Source organism: Corylus avellana, chromosome ca2 (assembly GCF_901000735.1).
Source record: "Corylus avellana chromosome ca2, CavTom2PMs-1.0".
In the NCBI taxonomy this organism is placed as follows: Eukaryota; Viridiplantae; Streptophyta; class Magnoliopsida; order Fagales; family Betulaceae; genus Corylus; species Corylus avellana.
In genome coordinates, this window is record NC_081542.1 from 3,222,199 (window position 1) to 3,246,277 (window position 24,079).

The 24,079-nt window shown below is 36.6% G+C and overlaps 2 protein-coding genes, 1 long non-coding RNA gene and 1 pseudogene across 7 annotated transcripts; 3 read left to right on the top strand and 1 right to left on the bottom strand.

The window, feature by feature from the left end:
* Positions 1–869, bottom strand: part of LOC132168483 (ABC transporter G family member STR2-like) — a 3,685-nt pseudogene extending 2,816 nt beyond the window's left edge.
* Positions 870–2,294: 1,425 nt separating this feature from the next.
* On the top strand, positions 2,295–6,813 carry LOC132168484 (uncharacterized protein At4g37920). Its single transcript, XM_059579473.1, has 7 exons — positions 2,295–2,329; positions 2,844–3,142; positions 3,452–3,729; positions 4,127–4,292; positions 4,548–4,792; positions 5,743–5,930; positions 6,053–6,813. Exons 1-7 carry the CDS (start codon positions 2,295–2,297, stop codon positions 6,264–6,266), a joined length of 1,425 nt encoding a protein of 474 aa, XP_059435456.1. The 3' UTR covers positions 6,267–6,813.
* A 1,751-nt stretch (positions 6,814–8,564) lies between these two features.
* Positions 8,565–15,612, top strand: LOC132168868 (glycine-rich domain-containing protein 1-like). Of its 3 annotated transcripts, none has more exons than XM_059579945.1 (9): positions 8,565–8,618; positions 9,476–9,645; positions 10,040–10,157; positions 10,287–10,541; positions 11,181–11,636; positions 12,134–12,672; positions 13,690–13,888; positions 14,546–14,701; positions 14,790–15,612. In XM_059579945.1, exons 2-9 carry the CDS (start codon positions 9,488–9,490, stop codon positions 15,363–15,365), a joined length of 2,457 nt encoding a protein of 818 aa, XP_059435928.1. In that variant the 5' UTR covers positions 8,565–8,618; positions 9,476–9,487; the 3' UTR covers positions 15,366–15,612. The 3 variants fall into 3 exon arrangements, with proteins under 3 accessions (XP_059435928.1, XP_059435927.1, XP_059435929.1); XM_059579944.1 differs by lacking the exon at positions 8,565–8,618 and adding an exon at positions 8,639–8,985; XM_059579946.1 differs by lacking the exon at positions 8,565–8,618 and having other exon boundaries at positions 9,256–9,645.
* An 860-nt stretch (positions 15,613–16,472) lies between these two features.
* LOC132168869 (uncharacterized) lies at positions 16,473–23,280 on the top strand. Of its 3 annotated transcripts, none has more exons than XR_009438934.1 (5): positions 16,473–16,510; positions 16,655–16,994; positions 17,901–18,007; positions 21,661–21,784; positions 22,832–23,280. It is a non-coding gene; the product is annotated as an uncharacterized LOC132168869 (long non-coding RNA). The 3 variants fall into 3 exon arrangements; XR_009438936.1 differs by having other exon boundaries at positions 16,655–16,784; positions 16,881–18,007; XR_009438935.1 differs by having other exon boundaries at positions 16,655–18,007.
* Positions 23,281–24,079: the final 799 nt, after the last annotated feature.

Below are 24,079 nucleotides of genomic sequence, written 5' to 3' on the forward strand. Positions count from 1 at the left end.
AATCATTTCCGTCTTTAGGCAAACCAGAGAGACCTCCTGTGATAAAAAGTAAATCTTAGAGGTTAAAAAATAAATAAGTTAAACCACATAGGTGAATAAGGTATCTAACCCATAAAAGAATGACCTGTTTGACCTGACATGTAGCGGGTTGACTCGAGATTGACATGAATATGAGTATACAAAATCCTAATAGTAAAATTGCCATCCCTAAATTTAGAAGTCGTGTTCTTTACCTCATTGAGATTGGCCCTTTTTGACTTGTCCGGGAAGGTACGGTGTAAGCCTCAGTAATTGCCTGACTCCATGGTCGCTACTAGCCAATGACCTTGAATTATAAGGGCTTCTCAAACTGTGATCATAATCGTCATAAGCATTAGTTTGTGGCTTTTTGGACTTTCCCTTCTCTAGACTCCCTTCCGCGGGATGACTGCCGAGACACGACGGAGTAGGCGACGGTGCGATAGTTGAAACCGATAGTGATAGATCCTCCTCTGCCAATGCCGGCGGCTTCAAACCGGTACATGCAAATTCAGTTAGTACCTCGACGCCAAGTTCAGATTGATCATACTCCTGTATTACATCGATCAAGTGCTCTATTGAGTTCTCTCCCTTGGGGACTTTCCGCCCCATCCGCGACAAATGGCGGGTGACATCTTTGGGCGATCCTTGATACATGAGCTGCCCACGCGCCAGGATTATGAGATGGTCGAGCAGCAATTGGATTCTCCACGAGGGCTTCTTGCTTCCGCCATTTCTTTTCAATCTTCTTCTTCTTCGTCACCGTGTAAGTAAGGCTCGCAAACTCAAGCCCGCCGGTGAAGTGAACTGTCGATCACCGTCTCGCGACGATCGCTGTTGGTACGGGCCATTGATAATGATATATTGTCCGTACGTATATACTTAATTCTTTGACAACTTTTTTATGGCATAGAGAGAGAGAGAGAGAGAGAGAGAGAGGGAGGGAGATGGAGAGAAAACTATTGTTGGTGTTAATATATTTTTGTTTTTCTCTTTTTGGGGTCTCCCAAGTTCGGGGATGGGAGCTGATGGAGGGAATTAAACGGAGGATCCGGAGAGGAGGATACAGCTGGTGAGGAGATAATTCCAAAGTTAACGCGAGGCTGTCTTCATTGAAGAATCCGTTTCCAGTCGTTTGATTCGAAAGAAGAAATGTTTTCTTGTTTCCATCATCGTTCGTACGTCTGTGTTGACATTAGTGGGTGCATTTTAGCACTCCAGTTGCCCGGCTTTAGCCCATTTTTTTGGACGTACGTTTACTTTCGCCGAGCATGCAAATATATTGGACCGTCCATTTAGGAACCTCCCCATTCTTTAGGATGGTTATGAAATGACACAAGTTTTGTTAGTAATAAAACGTACATGTTATTCTAATATATTAGGATTATTATTATTTTTCTTGATTAACGTTCTTTTCCTTGCAGACATGTCAAATAAAAAAAAAAAAAAAACTTTGATTAACAAATTATAAGCATGGCCGTACAAATTACAGAGTTAGGATTTGGATAAAAAAGTTTCATAAAAGAGCCCCTGTCTGAGTGGGCCCTTTCTATACGGATAAGAGACTCTTTCAAAACCCTTGTCCGAAGAAAAAGAGGCTGAATTGAAGGTTAAAGGTCTATCAATTGAGTTTTAATCAAGTTAATACGTATATTATATATTCTTAGAAGTAAATTAATAAAAAAAAAAGAAGATATATTGCGTTATTATTGGCGCGTAGATCATATACTTTTGTAACAAATAATACGTCCTTCTGAACGGAGCTTTCAAGATGCAAATCAAGAAGACGTCCTTGCTATTAATTCCTTAAATAATTATGCAACTCATGATGTTTTTGCCAATATTATGCCACTCTCTCTCTCTCTCTCTCTCATACTGTGATCATATGTGTTGTTCTACATTATTGGAGTAGTTTTCCTCTCTGAGGGTGATTGGATAACATTATGTATATTAATTATTAGATGCATAAACTTTAAATCTTTACAACATTTAAAATAGAGAGGATCATATTTTAGCATGATCATAATAGCACTCATTTGTTGGACATTAATGACAAAATAAGTCTAGCTGAGGAGTTCGTAGGCGCTCCCTCATATTGATTTAGCCATAACATAATCTAACCCCGGCCCACCGAAAGCACCTGTGAACACCAAGCCTGTGGCGTGAAAATAATTACAAGCGTTTTTCATAGAATTAGACCCTAAAACCTAGCACTTACCGCCACTAGACCACCACATGCATTCGGTAGTTATAGTTGCAAGCTTCATTTGTTTGGGATGGCCGGGGTATATCTTCATCCTGCTATATACAGGTAACAGCTCAAAGTGCTATCATATATAACACTTAACGGGTATATATATATATATATATATAAAATTAGGCCGGAAGAATTTGAATCTATTAAACTCATATTTGTTATTTAATTAAGCATGTAAATCTCAAAAATGATGTGCGAATTGCATGATATATGTTAGTCGAATAGAATGAGTTGAAAAAAAAATCCCTCTAATCCAATTTTAAAAAACTATCTTAACATTAATAAATGATAAGTACATATTTTAGTTATGGTTTTAACTTTACCAACCTAAACTTTGTAAAGGTCTCGCCTATTTAACATCACGTGCATGCCTTGGAATACATGTTCTAAACAAGAGAAATTTAATCAAATTGTTAATATGTCTGGTTATTTACTAAATCCAACCGCATCAACTACTTTTTACCTCCTTGATTAGAAAAAAATAAAATAAAGTATTTAAAAATTACACCATATACGACAAAATAAGCTAAAACGACGCCGATTTCAAGCGTGTATACACTGTTCAAAGGAAGACGCGATGCTATCCTTTCGCACTGTGCTTCAAGCAAAGCAATGCAGGTTTACAACAAAGCATGAGCAGCTTATTGGGTATGGAGCTCTCAACCTCCGCAGCAAAACCCTCTATCTTCAACCCCAGCAACATCAATTCCTTTCCTTTCACTGAATTCCTCTCTCCTACAATTCCCCCAATATTCTCTGCCTCCCTTTTCCCGCACTTCAAACACAGCCTTAAGGCCAAGGACAAAAGGAGTAGAACAACAATTCACAGTTTCAAAACCCAGAATGCCCATTTCGAACCCATCACCAGTGAGTATTACTTTCTTTGTTTGCTGTGCTGTTTTTCTCTCACTTTCTTGCCACTATTTGGTGTCTGTGAATCTTTCTTTTCTTGTCTTTGCTTTTTCCTTATAAATCTTGTTACTTTCTTGAAGTCCAAAACAGAATAACGCATAAAAAAGTATGACTGGGTTTGTATTACTTTCAAGGTTTTCTAAGCAATTGAAGGAAAGTCAGAAGTGTGTCTGTGTTTTGCGAATGTGGGGTTTTTGTAGGTGTTCTCAATAGATTTTGTTAGTTCATTTTGTGGGTCTCTTAGAATAAAAGAATGGTACTCAGGTGTTCAAGTCAGTGACATAGCCACCGCTCAAGTGGAAGAGCAAGTAGAGGTTGAGCTTGCAGAGGGTTACACCATAACTCAGTTTTGTGACAAGATTATTGAGGTCTTTTTGAATGAGAAGCCCAAGACAAAGGAATGGAGGAAGTATTTGGTGTTCAGGGAGGAGTGGAAGAAGTACAGGGAAACCTTCTACAATTGGTGTCGTTCGCGGGCAGAAGGGGAAACCGATCCTACTATGAAGCAGAAATTGATTTCACTTGGAAGAAAGGTTAAAAAGGTAGAACAATGTGCATATTTTGCATGTATTTGTACTTATACTTTGTTTACTTGCAGTTTGTTTGGTTGCTGAAAAAAGCTTAGGAAAAAAGAGATTTTGAACCTGATTTTATATGTTACTTTAGTTTCCATAAAAGTGAGGAACTTACCCCCAAGTTAACCAAATGGTTGTATCAGACTTGGTTGGGTCCAGTTTTGGTTTTCTTGGTTCCCTATGCAGTGGAGTTTTCAGATTGAAGACTGTAATTTTACTCATCAAAAAAGATTGAAACTGTAATTTTGTTAATTTTGCTACCTTATCAACAACCAAACATAGGGTTAACAATTAAATATACAGATACTCGTTTGGGTGTAGAGGTATTTTTCCTGTTCTGTTTCATCAGGAGTGAGCATTGCAGATTGATGATGAAATGGAAGGACATAGTGAACTTCTTAAGGAGATCCAAGACAACCCAACTGATATTAATGCAATTGTTACACGTCGGCGCAAAGACTTCACGGGGGAATTTTTTATCTACCTCGATGTACTATCGCAGACTTATGACAGTTTGGAGGATCGTGATGGTAACCTTTTTATCCTTGGATGAAAATGTTGAAGCAAATTGGCTAATTGGCTTCCACTTATGTTCAATAAGGATGTTGAATGATAACATAGGAGGTTTCACTGACAAGAATGAAAACAAGCTATAATATACTACAACTTCAATTTTGTCTGGCCTAAAATAAATCTGCTTGAATTCTTTACAAAAGTTTCTCCTGAACTTTTTTATGTAGCTTGGTTTTATGTCTCTTATATTATTGTCCCATTTTGTCGAGCAGCGGTGGCTAGACTGGGGACCAGATGCCTGTCTGCTGTCAGTGCTTATGATAATACGCTGGAATATGTGGATACATTAGATGCTGCCCAGGCCAAATTTGATGATATCCTCAACTCTCCATCAATGGAAGTGGCATGTGAGAAGATTAAAAGCCTTGCCAAGGCGAAGGAACTTGATTCCTCCTTGATCCTGTTGATAAATAGTGCTTGGGCTTCAGCTAAGGAGTCCACAACTATGAAAAATGAGGTAGGAGTGGCCACCTTGAGCTGAGGAATTGCTCTTTGTGGACCATGGGGATCCCTTTCCCAACTAATTAATGGGTCACAAAATGCCTAAGCAAGATGGACAAGGCTTCAATATGAATTGTCATCTAAAATAGATAATGTTTGATTGCTTGGTATCTCAATTTTTTTTTTCCCAGTTTAATGTGACATTTGTGGTACGTTAGTGATGGATTTAAAATATGTTTCATCATTATGAATGATGAGCACATTTTTTCAAATACGTCATATATTCTAGAGCATAAAACCTTCGAAATTTTGTAGATTAGATAGTATAGGATAGCACTCTATGCATATGAGCAAAAACTTAATGAACATGCCCGGAAAACCAAAACAACTTAATGAGCATAATTCTTATTTGGGTACTAAAGTAGTCCAACCTCTGTCACAATGTCATTGTCCAACAAAACATTTAGCTCATGTGAAAGTGTTCGTGTAGCATGTTTCTGAATAGAATGGCGAAAACGACAAGTAGAACCATTTTAAAGTTTGTCTAGGTCTCCCAGATGGACCCAATTATTTGTTTTGTGTTGCCATTTACGTGCAGACAGTGGAATGGTTTCAACTTCATTGCCCAGATATGTCCTTGATAACAAACCAAATTTTGCAGTTCTTGTGTGACAGATGAGTCTACATATTTAGCAAGCATGACATGTGCCTTGAGAGGCTTGGCTTCTTCTTGCTTTGCAGATCCCAAATAAAGGCTATAACCGCATCTATGAGATGGTTAGATGCTTGACGTTGATTATAAAGTTATTAAGTCACACAGAAAATATCTAGAACCCCATGAAACCTGATGCTTTAAAATCAAGCTTTGCTTTGTAATTTTTTTTTTCATTGCACTGTTTTTGTATGCCTTTATTTGCTCAAGTGTTTCCTTGTTTTGTATTGTTAAGCTTAGACATGTAATTTCAGGTCAAAGAAATAATGTATCGTTTATATAAAGCCACAAAGAGCAGTCTTAAGAGCATTGAGCCAAAAGAAATAAAGCTACTTAAGCATTTGCTGAACATCACAGATCCTGAAGAGCGATTCTCAGCACTGGCAACAGCTTTCTCCCCGGGTGATGAACGTGAAGCCAAGGAGCCTTATGCTTTATACACGTAATAGAGCTTCTTGCTTTTTTACGTTGCAGTACTAACCTTAAGTTAGTTTCTGAAATCAGATTTTTTGTTCGGCCTACTTTTTTGGATTTATTTATTCATTTTTCTCTGTGGTTGAGCAGTACTCCCAAGGAGCTGCACAAATGGATTAAGATCATGCTTGATGCATACAATCTCAATAAGGAAGAAACTGACATTAGGGAAGCCAGACAAATGACTCAGCCTGTGGTTATACAGAGGCTGTTCATCCTCAAGGAAACTATTGAAGAAGAATATTTGGAGCATGGTAGGTCTCAAGATTCTAAAACAGAAGGGGACACTAAATCAGAGGAGTGATGAGGTGATGCTCATTTTCACCAATAGCACTATGACACAGGAGGATCGGCAGCTGCGGAGTTGTCAGATATTGAATTAATGGTGCTAGAATATCTTGTTGGAGAAGATCAGTGCAAGAACAGTAAGGCTCAGTAAAATCAGACATAATTGTGGCAATTATGCACATATGGCAGTAAATCGAGTGTAACTATTGCTACGAAGATCAAAATCGCGCATATGACCCCAATCCATAAAGCTCTTTTGGTGTGCACTTCGTAGCCACCCAGCTATGCTTGGTGAGCTCTGTTTTCAGGCCCAAAATTCATTGTTTTCCCTATAGATCACTATTTTTAGATATTTTGTCGTTTTAGAAAACTTTTCCCATTTTAGTAGTGATTTTATTATCAGAATTTGCAATCTCTATTTTATTATGTAATTAGATTTTATGAAATAATTAGACTTTTGCCATTTTGGCAAAAAGTTGTTTTGCTTCAGCTATATAAGCCCCAACTTGTGGGCTTGGTTCAACACTTTGAGTTTTAATCAAATTTTAGTTTTTTCATAGTTATTCTCTGTTTTTCTTTGGGACGGCCAGAGTTTTCTCTTCTCTATTTGTTATTTTCTCTCTTATTAAATACTTTTTCACCTTCAATCTTTAGATTTTGTTTATTGTCGTAAGTTCTTATAACAACTTCAGTTATGTCCTGCGTCATACTACTATCAATTGTCAAGTTCATCTTAAGCATAAATTTGCAGTTCTATGCTTTAAGTTGTGACCCATGAATCCCACAATTGAAAGGTATCAATCATGCATCTTTAGCTCCATAGTTGACTCAGGTATGAGTGGTCGCACTTGGAAGAGGGGTAAGAGAATCTTCAGTGCCAATTTGGTGTAGTTTGGCAAATGGTTTTAATGGAGATATAACCATTTTCCCCTCCTTTTCTAGAAAAAGCAACATGATTTACTCTAAACTGGGCAAAGTTTCATCAAAATAATTGCTTTTGCGTGGGATATGTGGGAATGGATAAGGTTTTACTCTAAATTGAATTGAAAAAACTTAATCATAATTACTACGTACTGCGGATATTGGTACGATACATACATAGATAACTTTTGTTGTACTACCACCAAATTATCTGTTGCATGCCCAAAAAACCGAAAAAGGAAACACATGTATGTCGTGGATCGTGAAGGACGAGGATTGGAGGTTCATGTTTTGCTTACGTACTTCCTTGTTTTCTTCTGTTTAAAAAGGTTGAGCATCTTCAGCTAACTCCTTTGTCCCCTACCCTACCCATCAAATTATGCACCTAATTTCTTAATAAATAAAATAATTGTTATGCCCACTTTGACATGCACTGGGCAGTCACAAGCTTCAAATTTACAAATTTGTCCTCTACCCATGGTTACAATAATTATTGTAGAAAATGAAGAAAGTGAGGAGGATGTTTCATCATACAAGTTTCATCCTTTCCTTGCTTCTTCCAGGACCTAGGTAAAAAGAAACACGTATATATATATATAATTCAAAGTACTTTTTGTTCGAAATCGGATTTTTTTTTTTTGCTATTAAATTCGATACAATTCTTGACGTCTTCTTCATTATAATAAAATATCTAACATTTTCACAACCTCTCAAATATCACATCTTTATCTCAAAATCCATTAAAGTAACCAAAACAACTCTTATATATATATATGGACTCTTTTCCTCTCAATTTCCAATTCATTATTCATTCTAAATCAAGCTTTATGAATCATATTTTCCTTTACTAACATTCATAACAAATATTTCAATAATTGATGACATTAATCTTAAATAAAAGTCATTCTTAGATAATACATTCGGCGCTGTATTTTATTATGTAAGTCACATAACTTGCTTGTATCAACAAGGATGCTATTTGATCCAAACGCTGGGAAATGTCACTTATAGGCATCAAAATGCTTGGGAAACGATCTTATAATTTTAAATAAATTATGAAATTTAGACTGTTTTTAGGAATTGAAATGATTGAAAAATGTCACACATAAAAAATGTGGTATGTTACAGTTGAGAATTAAGTATATTTTTATTAAGTTTTTGGTAACAAAATTGTGAACAAAAATTAATGACCTAAATTTTATAATTTAAAAATTTACAATTTATTTAAAATTATAAGGATGTATATATCCTTGTGTAACACCCTAATGACCAAGAAAAATCTCAAAAGAAAGTTAACCTCGGCAGTTAATTCGTTGGTTCAGGCAAGGATAATTTGGTCACTTCGAAAATTTGTACGTTTCCCAGACCACTATAAATAGATTTGACGTACAATTTTGATTAGGAAGATTAAAAGAAGAAACAGAGTACGCAAAGCAACGTAAAGAAGGTGTTGATATTTTGATTTGACTTTCTTAATTTCTAGTTGAATTGCGATTTTTTTTTAATGTAATTGTAGAGAAATATTTGTGTTTGTTGCAAATCCAATTGGTGTTGGCGAATATCGAAGGAGTTGGAGATTTAGTTCTGTTTGGTTTCCAAGAAAACGTTGACAAAAGAAATGAGTATAAAATTTACATGTTGGGATTTTCGTTGTTTCCAATCCTGGAGAACGAAACAAAGTGTCTAGTATGCTGAGATAGTTGATGTCTTTGTGTTGTTGAGTTTGATTTTTTTTTTTCGTTTTCATATGAAATTTGCGTCTGTGTTTTCTTTTCTTTCATTTGTCTTCAGTTTTCTCGGCGAGCAAAAAGTTGGTAAGAGTTATATATATTTATTTATTTTTATAAATTCTAAAAATTCTTAGATGTAAAAATTTTGATTCTTTCATGTCTGGTGTGGTGCTTTGACATTTCAATTCGATTTAGTTTCTAAATAATTATGGGTTCAATTTGAATTCTATATAGTTTGGATGCTCTTTGTAAGTTTATGAATTATGAAGATCTCTCTCCATTTTTTCACTTCTCTGATTAGCGCTTGTTCTATAGGTGATTAATGCTTGGCAAAAAAAAAAAAAAAAGGAGTGTAGTTGATTATGAACATTGATACCCAATTTGGAACTAAACTACAGCTAAGAATTTGATTCATCTATTAAATTCAGTTACGATTTTGGGATCTTTGTGTATTGGGTATTTGGTTCTGATGTACTATGTGGATGATCTCATGCTGTTAGTGTTATAGATTACTATGAATTGTAAGTTTTTATTATATCATGTAGTTGCTGAAAGGTGGTATTTCTTTGGTTAGATTTGAGAGAATATGGAAGGGGAGCAAGAGTTTGAGTGGAATGAAGCGCAAAAGATTTTGACAAGTGTTGACCTTGTGGTTGCGGCCAAACAGCAGCTTCAGTTTCTTGCCGCTGTTGATAGGAATCGTTACCTCTATGATGGCCCTGACCTCAAGAGGGCCATCTACAGGTAAAGCATTCTGACAAACAGTTTTTGCATTTTGTTGCGCAATTTCATCCAATGTGTAATCACACATACATTTCTTTTCTTTTTTGGAGGGGTGGGGGGGGGTTCTTTATTAGGGAATAGTGGTGTAAATTTGTTTGTTTTGGGCTTCCTGTTGCTGTTAAAGTCTTTTTGTACTTAATTTGTCAAGGCAAAATAAGATCAAGTTTATGAGCTTTCGTTTGTAAAGGTTTGAATATGCTTATCTAATTTAAGGAGAAGAAGGTTTGAATCCATGAACCATAATAGTAATTCCTATATAAATATTATTTATGATAGTATGCATTAGTACATGCATTTAGAGTTTTCTATAAATACTCCAAATAGAAGTTCTGAATCATGAATATGCTAATTTCAGGTATAATGCTTGTTGGCTTCCCTTACTTGCCAAGCATTCTGAGTCCCGGATTTCTGAAGGGCCTTTGGTTGTTCCTCTTGATTGTGAATGGGTTTGGCATTGTCACAGGCTTAATCCAGTAGGCTTCTACACCAAAAACATAGAATTATCATTTTCTTTTTCTATTCAGTTTCTCTTTTCTCATTGAAGTCGGATTGCTAAGCTCTTTTTTAACTTTAATTCTCTTTTTTGTGGTTTTGTTATTCAGGTACAATACAAATCTGACTGTGAGGAACTTTATGGAAGAATCCTTGACAATTCTAATGTCGTGTCTTCCATTCAAGGCACTTGTAAAAGACAAACAGAAGAAATTTGGAATAGACTGTATCCAGAAGAACCCTACAACTTCAACATAACTCAAGCATTCTCAGAAAATATCTCCGAGACACTTCCTGGTGTTCAAAAGTGCACTAAATATGATCTGGTTTCGGCAGTTAAAAGGCAGAGTCCTTTCTTTTACCAGGTAATAGTGATAATGAACTTTTGTTTTTTTGAAGTGTAGCCCATAAATTTGGGCAACTGAGGTCCTACTTCCTAATGTCTTCAATTTGTGATTAAAAGATAAGGTGGATGATTTTTGGACTTGCTACTTCAATTGTATTAGCAATATCAGTTTATGACAGGATCATATGATGCCTTCATATTGGAATTGCCCTTAATCAATGGTCCATTTTTGAGAAGCATGATTTGGAAGTAAGTTGTTATATAGCTCCATAATGTGGGTGTTACAAGGAACTTTCATTTCTGAGATCTCAATCTTGATATTGTCTCAGATCATTGGCTTTATGAGGCTTTGTAGTGACTTGATAGTCAATGAATCCATTGATGATGAAAGGCAAGTTAATAAATAGTGTGAAGTGATAAATTCTTTATAATTAATGGAAGTGCCAGCACCCCTTACAATGTAAGTTGAATGGTCAAATAGCACGGTGTATTTTCTAGGCCATCTACTTTGGCTTGATTATAATTCTAATTAATATTTTTTACGTTGTTAACCATTTGCTTCAAAGATGCCTGCCGGGACTCGTACACATATCAGTTATCACATGATGTATCTCTTGTTTTCCAAAAGTGTAAGTTTCCTTCCACATATTTGTGACAGGTATCCAGACCCCATATGAATAATGATCTCTTTCTTGAAGGAGCTGTTGCTAGGTATAAAGGATTTTTGCACCTAATTAAGAGAAACAGGGAGAAGTCTATAAAACGCTTTTGCGTTCCTACCTACGACATTGACCTCATCTGGCACACTCATCAGTTGCATCCTGCTTCTTATTGTAAAGATCTCAAAGAAGTACTTGGAAAGGTTTTGGAGCATGATGACATGGACTCAGACAGAACTAAAGGGAAGAAACTGGATACTGGTTTTTCTGGAACTACCAAGCAGTGGGAAGAGACATTTGGTACAAGGTATTGGAAAGCTGGGGCAATGCATAGGGGCAGTGCCCCATCTCCTCTCACAACCACTCCTTGCTTATCAAACATGATTGGCAAGGAGGTAGATGCGTCCAACGAGTTTCAGAATACAATTCAGCTTCCCCAGCTGAAGGTTGTGGAGGTAGTCTCCAATCACCTCTTTTATGCCATCTCCCAGATCTGGTATTCTTTTATTTTCTATCTGTTGCATGTCATTGGATCTCTCCCTCTGTCTCTCTTGGAGCCTAACATGTTACTCTATAGAAGTCATAAGTGTCTTCATGGAGTACTCCTTTTCTTTTATTTTTTTGGACAGAAAAAGTCTCATTACATTGCGCAGGATTAGTATTATTATTTTAGATAATTTATGATTGTGTTTAAAGATGCAAAACTTGTGCCAAAATAAAAATTAATACTAGCACTTATGACAAAATTATGAGATTTTTTTTAAAAAAAAAAAAACAAAGGTATTCTGTTGACAGTATTTCCTGATTGTCAATCCTATGATTTAGCGCGAGTAATGAGCTGCTTATAGCTTCTGGTTCTATATAATAAATGTTCATGTATTATGTTGGGGTATGCAGCCTGAGCCATTTTTGTTGAAAGCTATCATTTTTTTTTTTCAAATTCCTTTCTCAGGCCCTTCTGGAGTTTGTCGAAGTTAGGAACTTACCAGAGGGGCACAAGGGAAGTCTCTTTGTTTCATTTTGTAAGAGACAACCTGATGCACTCTTTAATGCTAAGCGCAAACTGAGTATTTTGTCCGAGTCTGGAGAGAAACAGGTTGCTTCTTTTCAATGTGAACCGACAGGAGAGCTGCTCTTTGAACTCATATCTCATTCAACTTCCAACTTACCAATAACTAGGGCTCCAAAAATATTGGGTTCTACTTCACTCTCTCTCCAAGAATTTCTGGTCCCAGTCTCTAAACTTTCAGTGGAAAAATGGTTGGAGTTGGTGCCAAGTTCTAGCAATAAGATCTCAAAACCAATCTGCCTTCGAGTTGCTGTCTCTTTCACTGTTCCATCTTCAGCACCACATGTGCTTCGCATGATTCGTTCTCGACCATTTTCAAAAAGTTCTTGTTTCTTCCCACTACCGGGAAAAGTTCAGCACGCCAAAAGCTCAACGCTTGTCATTGATGAAACTGATGCAGAGGTCATCAGCCTCCAAATGAGGTACAATTTTGCCCGCAATTTCTGCTACACAATGGGTTAACACTACCTTCCAACTCTTCTGAACTATATGTATGTGTATGTACATGGGTAGGATTCTGTATGTTTGCACAAATATATTGCTTATGATTTATGATCGCATGCATGTATGTGTGTGTGTTGTTCAGATTAATGACCCTGTAATCTATATTGTTAAGATATGGATGTTAGTCTTGCTAGGTAGGTTGAGTCTATGCTAAGCACTTTATAATTGCATAGGAGAACTTGGATTGGTGAGTATTATTGTTATTATTATTATTTGATTCTTAAGAATAAGAACCCTTGGGCAAACATGCACATTCTAATAAACAGACATAAAATTCAATTCCCATATTGGTGGGGACATTCTATCTCAGTTTTAAAATTCAATGGGTGGAGGTTGAGGCTAGGGTATACCGTTCTTCTCTCATCTTATAAATCTTCATTTCCTGAACCTGAACTTTATAATGTATAATCTTCGTATGGTTGGTTTAAATTAGAGAGGTTGAGCCTTTATTGTTGTATAGTCTTCCATTGTAATCATACAATTTTATTGTTGTATAATCTTCGCATGCTGGCGAAGAGAACCTTTTTATGCCAGCATTGGTTCATTGCCCCATTTTAAATAACTTGCTTCCAGAGACTTTGATTTCCAATGTTTCGATATAATATTCAAATCTGAGCAAGTGAGAAATACGGGTTATCTGGAGATCTTTAATAGTTGCAGTTCTGGAAGGAATCAATTAAACTAGATTAATATACTCGAAACAAAGTTCTCATATTATTGACTAAATATAGTGTTTTAACTGTTCTAATTTGCTATGATAATTTATTGGCCCTTCCAAGTTCAGGGAATTGATATCTTGAAATCAGTGTTGCTGTAAGATTTGCTATTATTTTTAGAATATTGAAATAGTGTATGATTCACTGGTGGTTTTAGATGCTATAAGATATTCTGAAGCTGTGAATTTTGAATTTTTGCCTATATAAATTGCACTTCAGAGACTCAAAGAATGACAGGGCGAGAGAAAACTGCATTCCTAGGAAGGAGGTGATTGGCATTACTTTTTCTGGTGAAACACACACTCTTGCAGAGTTTGTCGGAACTGCATGGTCTTTAATGGATTCTCGCTGGTCCCTTCATCTTCAAAAGAAATCGGGTGACGATGGCCATCTCTTTGAGCTCATGGGCAGTAGGAAGGTATGCATCAGTTCTGGTTCTTCATTGCCTCATCATTCTAGAAATTTTAGGATTTTGCAAAACCGTGTTATGGCAGACTTGCTTTTCAGATTGCCAGAACATCTTGAATAAGAGTAGCTTCCACATGGTGGGTCACTTTTAACACCGTTTTAAGTTTTTTTAAGAAACTACCAATTGGAGCAGATTTCGTGATAGAGTAGTGCTTGCTTAACTTACCCACTCTCTAGAGACTAGCAGAGCAGTGCCAGAGACTCGAAATTTATGAAACTATGCTGAAATTATTGTGATATACCATATGGGGAATTTTTCCTCTTGAACTTTTACAGGGTTTGCATGCATACCTTTCTGACCATCCTTTTAGTGCATCTGTACGTGCAATGTCCTTATGTCAGTTATGTGTTGCGGGAAAATTGCCCTTTTCTTTTAGTTTTTTTTTATTTCTTTAATTTATGTATTAATTCTTTTGGCAAAGCGTTTGCATTTTTATTTAGATGTCTATGTTTGTGCTGTATTGCACATTTGTGTCCGAGTTACTGTAGCATTATTATGGCATTTATCGCCTGATAGATTTGTTGCCTTCAGGATAGGACTGAACTTAAGATAATCTTTTGAAGTGACTTGTATTTTTTATCTGTTGAATTTATTTTCTTGCTGCAGGTAAAATTCTTCTCTGGCAGAAAGCTGGAATATGAACCCAAACATTGTCAGAAGCATACAAGTGAACAGGACTTTATGACAGCAGTTGAATTCTCTAGGGAAGATCCGTATGGAAAAGCAGTGGCATTACTTGAGTTGAAATCAGGACTTTTCAAGGTAAAATGCTGCCAACTACCAAGTTTGTGAATTAAAAATGTCTGACATACATGACCTTTTCTTATTATCATTGTTTAAAATTGAATAGGTCAAGGAAGAATGGATGGCGATGCCTGGAATTATATCCGCATTTATACTCACTGATATCTTCAAGAGGGAAGGATATAATGGATTTGGTGTGAATTGCAAAATTTTGGAGATGGATAGCCCAACTGAAACAGTCAATGGTTTCCATGAGGAAGACATGAGAACCAATCTGACCACTTCTGTAGATGAAGTAGAGTTGAGTGTGGACATGGCTGAAGAAAAGGCTGCAATACCAGAAAAAGACAGCTTGTCTAGTGGAGGTTGTGGTAGTGGCTGTGGTAGTGGCTGTGGAAACATGGTGAAGAGCGGTGGCTGTGGTGGCTGTGGTGGTGGTTGTGGTGGTGGTGGTTGTGGCGGTGGCTGTGGAAACATGGTGAAGAGTGGTGGCTGCGGTGGGTGTGGTGGTGGTTGCGGTGGTGGGTGTGGAAACATGGTGAAGAGTGGTGGCTGCGGTGGGTGTGGTGGTAGTGGTGGGTGTGGCGGTAAATCCGCGTATGAAAATAAAGCTGGTAACTCCTGCGCTGATGAACACTCAAAAGAAATATCCATCGATGCCAGTAAAACAGTAGCCGCTTGATGTGCTCGCGCATCATGCAAGATTAGCAAGAAGCTCATGCAATATATAAAGTTATCTATACAGTGTACAATGTCTATTGTACCAACTACAGCTATCTAATAAAGCTGTGTTCTTTACGGTGTATTTGGTCAATAATTTGTTCTTCAAAACCGTCAAATCCTTGCATTGGTCATCCTTTGCACATTTCTTTCATGTATATGAAGTATTAACTCTTATTATATTAATTGTTATGAGTTTGGTATGAATTGATTGCATTCCAAGAAATTCTCATTCAATTGAATACTGATTATTAGTATAAAATGCCTTGCTTCTTAGCAGCCCCCACACAACATGAAAAGTCGTAAGACCAGCAAATCCTACTCTCCATTTGTGTGTAAATATGTCGTCTGGCAGGTAGATTAAAAAAAAAAAAAATGTCGTCTGGCAGGTAATGTCGCATCATCACCAAGCTAAGATGAGGCATAACAATGAAGGAGGGAAGGGTAAAAGGCAGCATCATTTGATGCCTCAAGTTTTGGTTGGCAATTGTGTCAAATTCCCTTTACAGTGGTTTACAAGCTTCATGTTCAATTTTAATACACTCGACGAGGTTGATTTATTGAGAGAATAACGGGGTAGAATTGGATTAGTTGGAATTAGAACACGTGTTTTTCGTGTCCTATTATGAGACCCATGCTTCAATTACAAGGGGTTCAGTTTCAACCGAATATGGACTCGAGCTCTATCCAACCGTAAAAAAACGTCTGAAGTGGTCAGCTTTGCCACTAGGTTTAATTCATGAATCCAGCTTTTGGAGTGGTGGGTTTTGACCCGTTCAAACTCGTTCAATCTTCAACGCCAAAATCTCAACCGTGAAGAAAAAAGAAAAGTAACCCACAACATTAAATATTATAAATTTACTTTTCTTTTTATTTTTTTATTTTTTTTATTTCCTCTTTTGTTAATCTGACGCATTTAATTCTGCCTTTCCATATGTTACTTTTATGACAGACCAGACATTTACGTCCATTTTTGGTAAAAGAAATTTTTTTGATTGTTAAGGTTCATTTCTCATTTTTAGTACTGATCGTTTGTTCTGTTGTTCAATGAACATCAATGGTAATAAAACCATTTGTATACCATTTTTGGTTCCAGAGATATCTCAAGTATGTTCCCAATCGTTTACCTCATATTATTCAAACAATATTTCAATTTTTTTTCATATTCCCTGCAATTCTTTGTTTGTTTTCCTTTATATCTGATATTGGGGTTCTTGATTTCCAATCGGGTTGTGTAAAATTACTCTGAAGCTGCCATGAGTCAGAGATAGATGTCGGGCTAGTTGTCAATCTGGGTTCGAGTTGAAACTGCACACACACACACACAGCACTGTCTCAATCTGAGGGATGCATGATATGATTTGTCTCCCGCCCTGCACGAGTACAATCATCTTTCTCTTTCTCAACTTATTTCTACTTTTTTTGTAAGTTGATTCAGATTTCTAAGTCGTATTAATTTAAATGTAGTTTTCATCAGGTTTGGGCATTTGGGCAAAACAGGGATGATGCCACCTTATCTTTCATTTCAGGTTACCTGACCCTCAATACTGATTCCAGTGCTAGCAAATACCATTTTGAACCAGAAGCACAGGTATGGGCCTCACTCTCCCATCCTCAAGTGGCTCTTGTGCTCTTTCTGTTATGGATTTGTTGAGATAACCTCTGCAGAACTCTTTTTGTTTGTTTCTTATTTTTTATTTTTTATGGGGCTATTATCCAGTTCATGTGGGTGGACTTCTTCTTTAGAAGAACCCTTTTCTCCTCCCTTTACTTGGCTGAGATCTTAAGAACCAACGCAGTATGTAGAGATCGTAGCGATTCTCATACGTATCCAGAGTTTTGCTTCACGTTATGAGAGATGTCTCTACACTAACTGCCCGTGGCTAATTGTTATCTTATAGTGACCTTAATAATAGCCTCCATATCATCAGTGACTGTAACTTAAGTGGCTGGCATTGTTTCTTGGATTGTTTGAGGCTTAAAGTTTTTTCTAATTCGTTCTGTTGAATGACAAGCCTTTATTTCCAGGTAAAGTCTGTCTACTATGGCTTATGATTTCACTGATCTGTTTAACCGATTTAATAGACTAGTGAAGCATCATGAGAAGAAAAAAAAATATCCAACCGTAAGTACACTTTATGAATACCTGCTAGCGATTTCTCAAAACAAAAATGTAGATTCAAATTGTGGGAGGTCCTATTATGCAAAAAGGGCCAGTTTTTGGCCAGCATTACTATCTAGTAATAAAGATATGAGAAATCTTGATGTAACAGTGAAAATAACCATTGACGTGAAATATACAGATTAGTAGTACATGTAGCATTTCTCTAAAGATATTGGCTCTGCTTAGCGGAAGTAAAGTCAAGATATATTGTGTCTGTTTATTGCTTTTTTTCCTGTTCTTTTTAAAACCAAGTGTAGCTGGTTTCAAACTAGTTGGTTGTCTCAAGAGAAGATTCTTCAATAATCTGGCTATTGAATAATACATAAATATCAGTGTGAAGTAGTGCAGTTGCAGCAGCATTGCAGATTATAGAACATTGGAAAATTAAACAAAAATTCTCTTATCCATCAAAAGAACAACTATCGATCAACCATTTGAAGGTATGTGAAAATTATATAGTGCCTCCTTTCTATTAATTATTCATGGTTATATCTCATTGTTTAACAGCCCTGAGTGACTATATTACCTTGCTATTTTCAATCTTGGTATCTCTTTGTTTAATAGCCCTAAGTGACTATATTACCTTGCTTTAGTTTCAATCTTTTATGTAGGTTTGCTGCCTTTTATTTTGATACCCCATTTGTTACTTAACTGTTTAACTCCGCAACATCTCTTGAAAGGCAATCCTATTCTGCCAACTTTTGTACAGTAGTAATATATGTTTCTCCTTATCAATAGCGGTGCTAAGGCGTAGTTTAACGTTTAAACTAATGTTGTGGAGATAATCATTTTTGAGGTGGTACTGGTGATGGCTTTTGTAACACCCCGGTCCCATATTGGGAAGATGAGAAGAAGCCCACATAGAGTGGGTAGTTTATAAAGATAGTCATGGGTGCTAAGTCCCACATTGCCTAGTTACTAGGTGAAACTGGGCTTTATAATGAATTCTAGGGAAACTCCAAATTGACTAGTCCTTTTGGGGTAGTAGCGCAGATGTGGCTAGCGCTTTTCCCTGGGTCGTTACAAGTGGTATCAGAGCCACCTATTAACGCCAGGCCATGTGGTACGTATTAGAGCACTGCATGACGTAGCCCTGACGAGGACGTCAGGAATTTAAGAGAGGGAGTTTGTAACACCCCGGTCCCATATTGGGAAGATGAGAAGAAGCCCACATAGAGTGGGTAGTTTATAAAGATAGTCATGGGTGCTAAGTCCCACATTGCCTAGTTACTAGGTGAAACTGGGCTTTATAATGAATTCTAGGGAAACTCCAAATTGACTAGTCCTTTTGGGGTAGTAGCGCAGATGTGGCTAGCGTTTTTCCCTGGGTCGTTACAGCTTTGACGGTCGTACATGTCCTAGGCTGTCATGGAAGGTTGATAGTTAGATAATGGCGTCGTGAGCATGATGATCTTGGTGATACTTGTAGGCCTTGAGATAAACAATTTAACAGAATCCATAGCTGACTTCAATTTTATCACAGATGAGGTATGTTTCATTTTCTATTTAGAAAGTAGCAAATCGTTGCATCTTTTGAAGAGTTGCTAATGCGTGCCAAAAGGAAGGCCAACTTTCAATGCAGCAAATACTGCAGATGACCTTCATTGTGAAAGTAAAAATTTATCAATCTGTGGAGTGTGTAGTGAAAAAAGCAGCAGATCAAATAGTATGCATCCTGTAGTTTTCCCTCTAACTAGTGCATGTTATAGTCAGTCCTACGTGTATACCTCGCTTGGATGTGAAGAGTGAAAATCAACACTTCCTCAGTTGTTCAGAAAATTTCCATAAATCAACCACCACAGTTTCAGATCTTCAATTTTTATCAAGAGCCCAAAACCAATATAGGTTGTTTTGTTGGATTTCCTAGCTTCAGTGCTGTGTCTTTCAAGATTTGAAGAAACCAAATTTGAGATAAGGATAGGAAGGTTTTTTTTGTTTGTGAGTAAGATAAACAACCAAGCAAAGCTAAAGGGATGATCTGAGGAGCAGGGGAGATAGATTCCCACACGTGAAGATGGTCAAAGGCTCACCTTTTTGTCAAGGGAGCCAAGCTGCAAGGCTGAGGGAACAGAATTATCATGGATGAGCCTATTCCTTGTTAAACAAATAAGTTCCAAAGCAGAAACAGCAAAGAGCCTAAAATGGAGGTCATCCGCTAAATTAATAGTAGAGGGGGGTTCAAGATGATTTTAACCCATTCAAAGATAGGCTTGAGAAGTGACAAGCTAAGAAGAGATGCCCAAGATTCTTTGTACTCGAGTGACAGAGGGCATTAGAGACTTTGCTTGTGACACCCCCAGAAAATTAGTCTCACATTGGGTTGGTGGATTGCCCATATTGAATGGATAGATTATAAATATGCTCATGGATGCTAAGTTCCATGTTGGTTCCTTGCTATGTGAAACTAAGTATTATAAGTGATTTTAAGGAGCTCCAATTACAACTTAACTAATCCTTTTGGAATGATAGAACAGATGTGGCTAGTGTTTTCTCTAGGTCATTAGAAATTATATATATTGAGTGGGTGGATTATAAAGATACTCATAGATGCTATGTCCTATATCGGTTCCTTACTAGATGAGACTGACATTTTATAAGTGATTTTAATAAACTCCAATTGCAACTTGACTAATCATTTTAGAATGATAGCCCAAAATTGACTACCGCTTTTCCTAATGCTCATGGGTACCAAGTGTCACATTGGTTTTTCACTAGGTGAGATTGAGTTTTATAAGTAATTTTAAGGAGCTCTAATTGCAACTTAAGTAATCCTTTTGGAGTGATAGTACCAAATTTGGCTAGCATTTTTTTGAGTTGTTAGATTGCTCATCTTGGGGAGGAATGAACCGAAATAAATTTGCCCTTTGGGGAGCGGCTATTCAAAAGGATTTTCCAAAAAAGAAGCTTGTACCGCCCATGAATATTTAGAGCCATTCTAGAGGAGAAAGGGGCCCAGAATCAGCTGTGTCCATATTTATGGTAGACTCAAATACTGCTTACAAGTCATGTTAACTGTTACCAGGCTGTCTTTATTAGATGCTAGAAGAATAAAAGGGAAAGGAATAAAAGTGAGAAAAAAAAGTGGCAAAAAAAAAGAAAGGAAGTAAAAAAACAAAAATAATTACAGAATGCAACATTTGTTAACGTTATTGGTTAGAGAAAATTTTAATTTAGTGCCCTGCAACCAATGGCCATTGTTAATGAAGATCATCTATGCTCCCAGGATCCTTTGTTTCTCAGTCTCCCTCCTTTTATCCCTTGCGCAAAACTTAGCTCCAACAATAACCTGTCAGGTAGGTTGTCTTTGAGCCATCATTACTGCTTATTCATATTATATTTTGTATTGTGGGCCTGGATGCTAGTTATTACTGGCAGGCCCATGCCACTCTCTTAGGTGCTTAACTAATTTTATCAAGATTATTATATTCAGACATGACATACTAATTACTATTAAGACTAGACTTAGGTTGACCTCTCTAAACATAAAGTGCCATTTGGATTGAAAGCATAATAAATGCCTCAAATTGGTGTAGAGCAAACAAAAGAGGCTTTAGTCGCCATCAAACTGTTTCGTTTCTCTGCTGATGTAGCAAATTAGAAGACACTTGTATTTTCCTGCAAAAGCTTAGCAATGACTGTAACGCCCAGCCCGAAATTCAAGGGCAGAATTGCTCCACTTCTGCCCTTGAATTTAGGGCGGGGCGTTACATTGACAAACTAGAAAACGATTGCTTGTTATGTTTTTGCACTAATTAGTCATTCATCTGAGATGTCACAGCTTCTAAAACTGCTTAGAAACATTTTTGGTCTTACCCCTACTTGATTGTAGCTTCTGTCTTCAATCATTTAGGGGAAACGATTCTGCTTCGAACCATATGAATGGGAACTGAAGGTTTAAGATTGGGTTCAAAAATTGAAATCATCTTATCTAATGGTAACTCAACTAGCCTGTAAGCCTCACTCTTGCTGAACCCATTGCTAGTTATCTTCTCATCTAATTAACAAGGGATTTGATTCATCTTAATAAACTTTATTTTTATTTTACTTCTAACTTGCAAATTCAAGTGCTTTTTGTTTGTGTTTTATGACATAGGCGGACGAGTCGGAGACGTAACCTCAATCCAGATTTAGATCAATACACAAGCTTGTTCACTGCTACCAGGAGCAGTGTATCGACCTTTGCAAAATTGTTCAGTTCAATCCAAAAGATGATAAAGGTAGGTGTATCCTCATTAAGCTCCATTGTGTCATTCTAGCATTGAAAATAAATGCGGTTGGTTCAGCAGTTAGTGGTGAAAAGGACTTTAAAAAGTTTTACATGGTAAATAGTGTTAAGGCACTTTACTGCTAATTTACAAACCATTACTACATGGTACTGTTTTGTTCGCATGTGATCACTGATAGAGAGACCTCTTTCAATGTTGATATAGATGATCACATGTTAGATTGATTGAGTAGTTGGTCTTGTTGATTGTCGCACCGTATGGGATGGGACGAAGGGACAACCATGTATGTAGGGTAATAATTTTGTGGTTAAGGTAGAGAGACTGGTCCCAAGATGTTCTAAAAGTACGGAAATTGACACACACACAGAGAAAGAGAAGACCGCTCTTGATCTTAGCCAAAGGGCCAGACATCTAGAATGGAGGGATTATGAACATTATGAACACTGATTTTACTTGAATTTTAATGCCAATGGGTAATTTAATCACTAGGAATTGTTTCCAAACAGTATTCACTATTTTGGCACATGGATATTGGAGTTCTTTAGTTTATATTATAGAAAGCATAACCATCTTGTAGCGATTGTCATTAAGCGAAGGTCAAGTGACTGCATATCCATATGCATATGGGGTTAACATTTTCAGCTTTTTCTTGGCGCCTAACCAGATTTTCTATCCATTTTAACTAAAACAAATCACATGTTTTTATTTAAATTACCCACTTTTCCAAAGCATCAATGTCACACTATCTATTTTAATTATCAACTTTCACCATTCTATTTAAATATTCCTTCTTATTCAAATCTCCTACATTCCATCATAGTCGTGTGCATGTCTTTTTTTTTTTGAACGTAAGAGCACGTCTACTTTAGCAGCTCACCAATTTTTAGGCTAAAATAGCTAGCCAGATGCAGTTAAATTTGGCTAGTCGGGTGTGAATGCTGGAGGTGGAATTTTGAGGATTTCACTCTCGAATCATTGAATCTTGATGTTTTTGATAGTTTGTATGAAATAGCAAAGTCTGTTTTCTGTTTTTGATAGGGTGCGATCCTAATCGTGGACCAAAGGTCATCACCTTCACCGCTTTACTCTGCCCTTTTCCGGGAAGTTTCCTAAAAGAAATTTGATAGGACGAAGAAGATGGCCCCCGATGGCTTTTATTCTCTCTTTACCTTTCATTGGTTTTTAACATCATCAAGCTCGTTTACCAAACTCAACCAAATTCTTTTGGGTGGTTGAAACTCTAATCAAGTCGGATTGTCCTCTTTTGGTATTTCATGCATACGTGTAAAAGCCTGGAGATTCGAGGGACACATTTCTCACTTACGTCTTTCATGTTACCAAATGTCGTGTTCATTCTACTTTATGACGAACTTTTATACATTTTCTTTCTCAGTTTTGTCGAAGAGCCTTGCATTGTCTTTGTTTCATATTGTGATTAGCGAGAAGAAGCTGATTTTCACTGACGTATTCATTTTTCAATGATAGTAAGACATGGTGGCTCTGTTTTGTTGTGTTCTGTGACGTGTTTTTTTTTTTTTTTAATTTTATTATTTTAAGTTTGAAAGTGTTTTGATGTAATATAAAAGTAAATTATTTTTATTAATATTTTTATTTTGAGAAGAGAAAACAAAAGATTTAATAAATGGAGCTAAAAATTTCAAAGAATTTGCAGTCTACATTTTTTGTGTTTTGAATGGTGTTTTTTGTTTTTAATAGAAATTTTCTCCAAATTTGGTTAAAAATTTTCTAACCTAAGCTTTAAAGGCGTCATGTATCCCTTAGCATCTAAGTAATATATGCTCTTTTAATAATTTTAAGCATGTATTCTTAAATGTTTTGAATTGTTTATTAATATATTTGTATTTTATATTATAAAACAAAAAACGTAGTGCCTTTTGTATCTATCATATACATACATTGAACTATTAAAGGCTAATTTTCTTTAATAAGAGATTCAAGACCAAATTCCAAATTCCCCCTCGGATGTCCAAGCATCAATCAATCAACCACCGGTACCAAGCATGATGACGTCAAATACTTCTCACAAAAGTTTGGCCCCACAGCTGAGTGAAGACCGAAGCTTATTAAATGGTGGTTTGGTTATTTAATGTAGGGATTAATAAACTTTAATTATATAATCTTTGACCATCATCATCCTTCTGTATATTCCCTACTAGTCTGTTAGTCTAATCTTTTTGGATAGACTTGAGAGAAGAGACCAATCCCCCAATAGAACCATTCTTTTTTTTGTTTTTTTGGGACATTCCCGAAAGAGGTATCCTATAG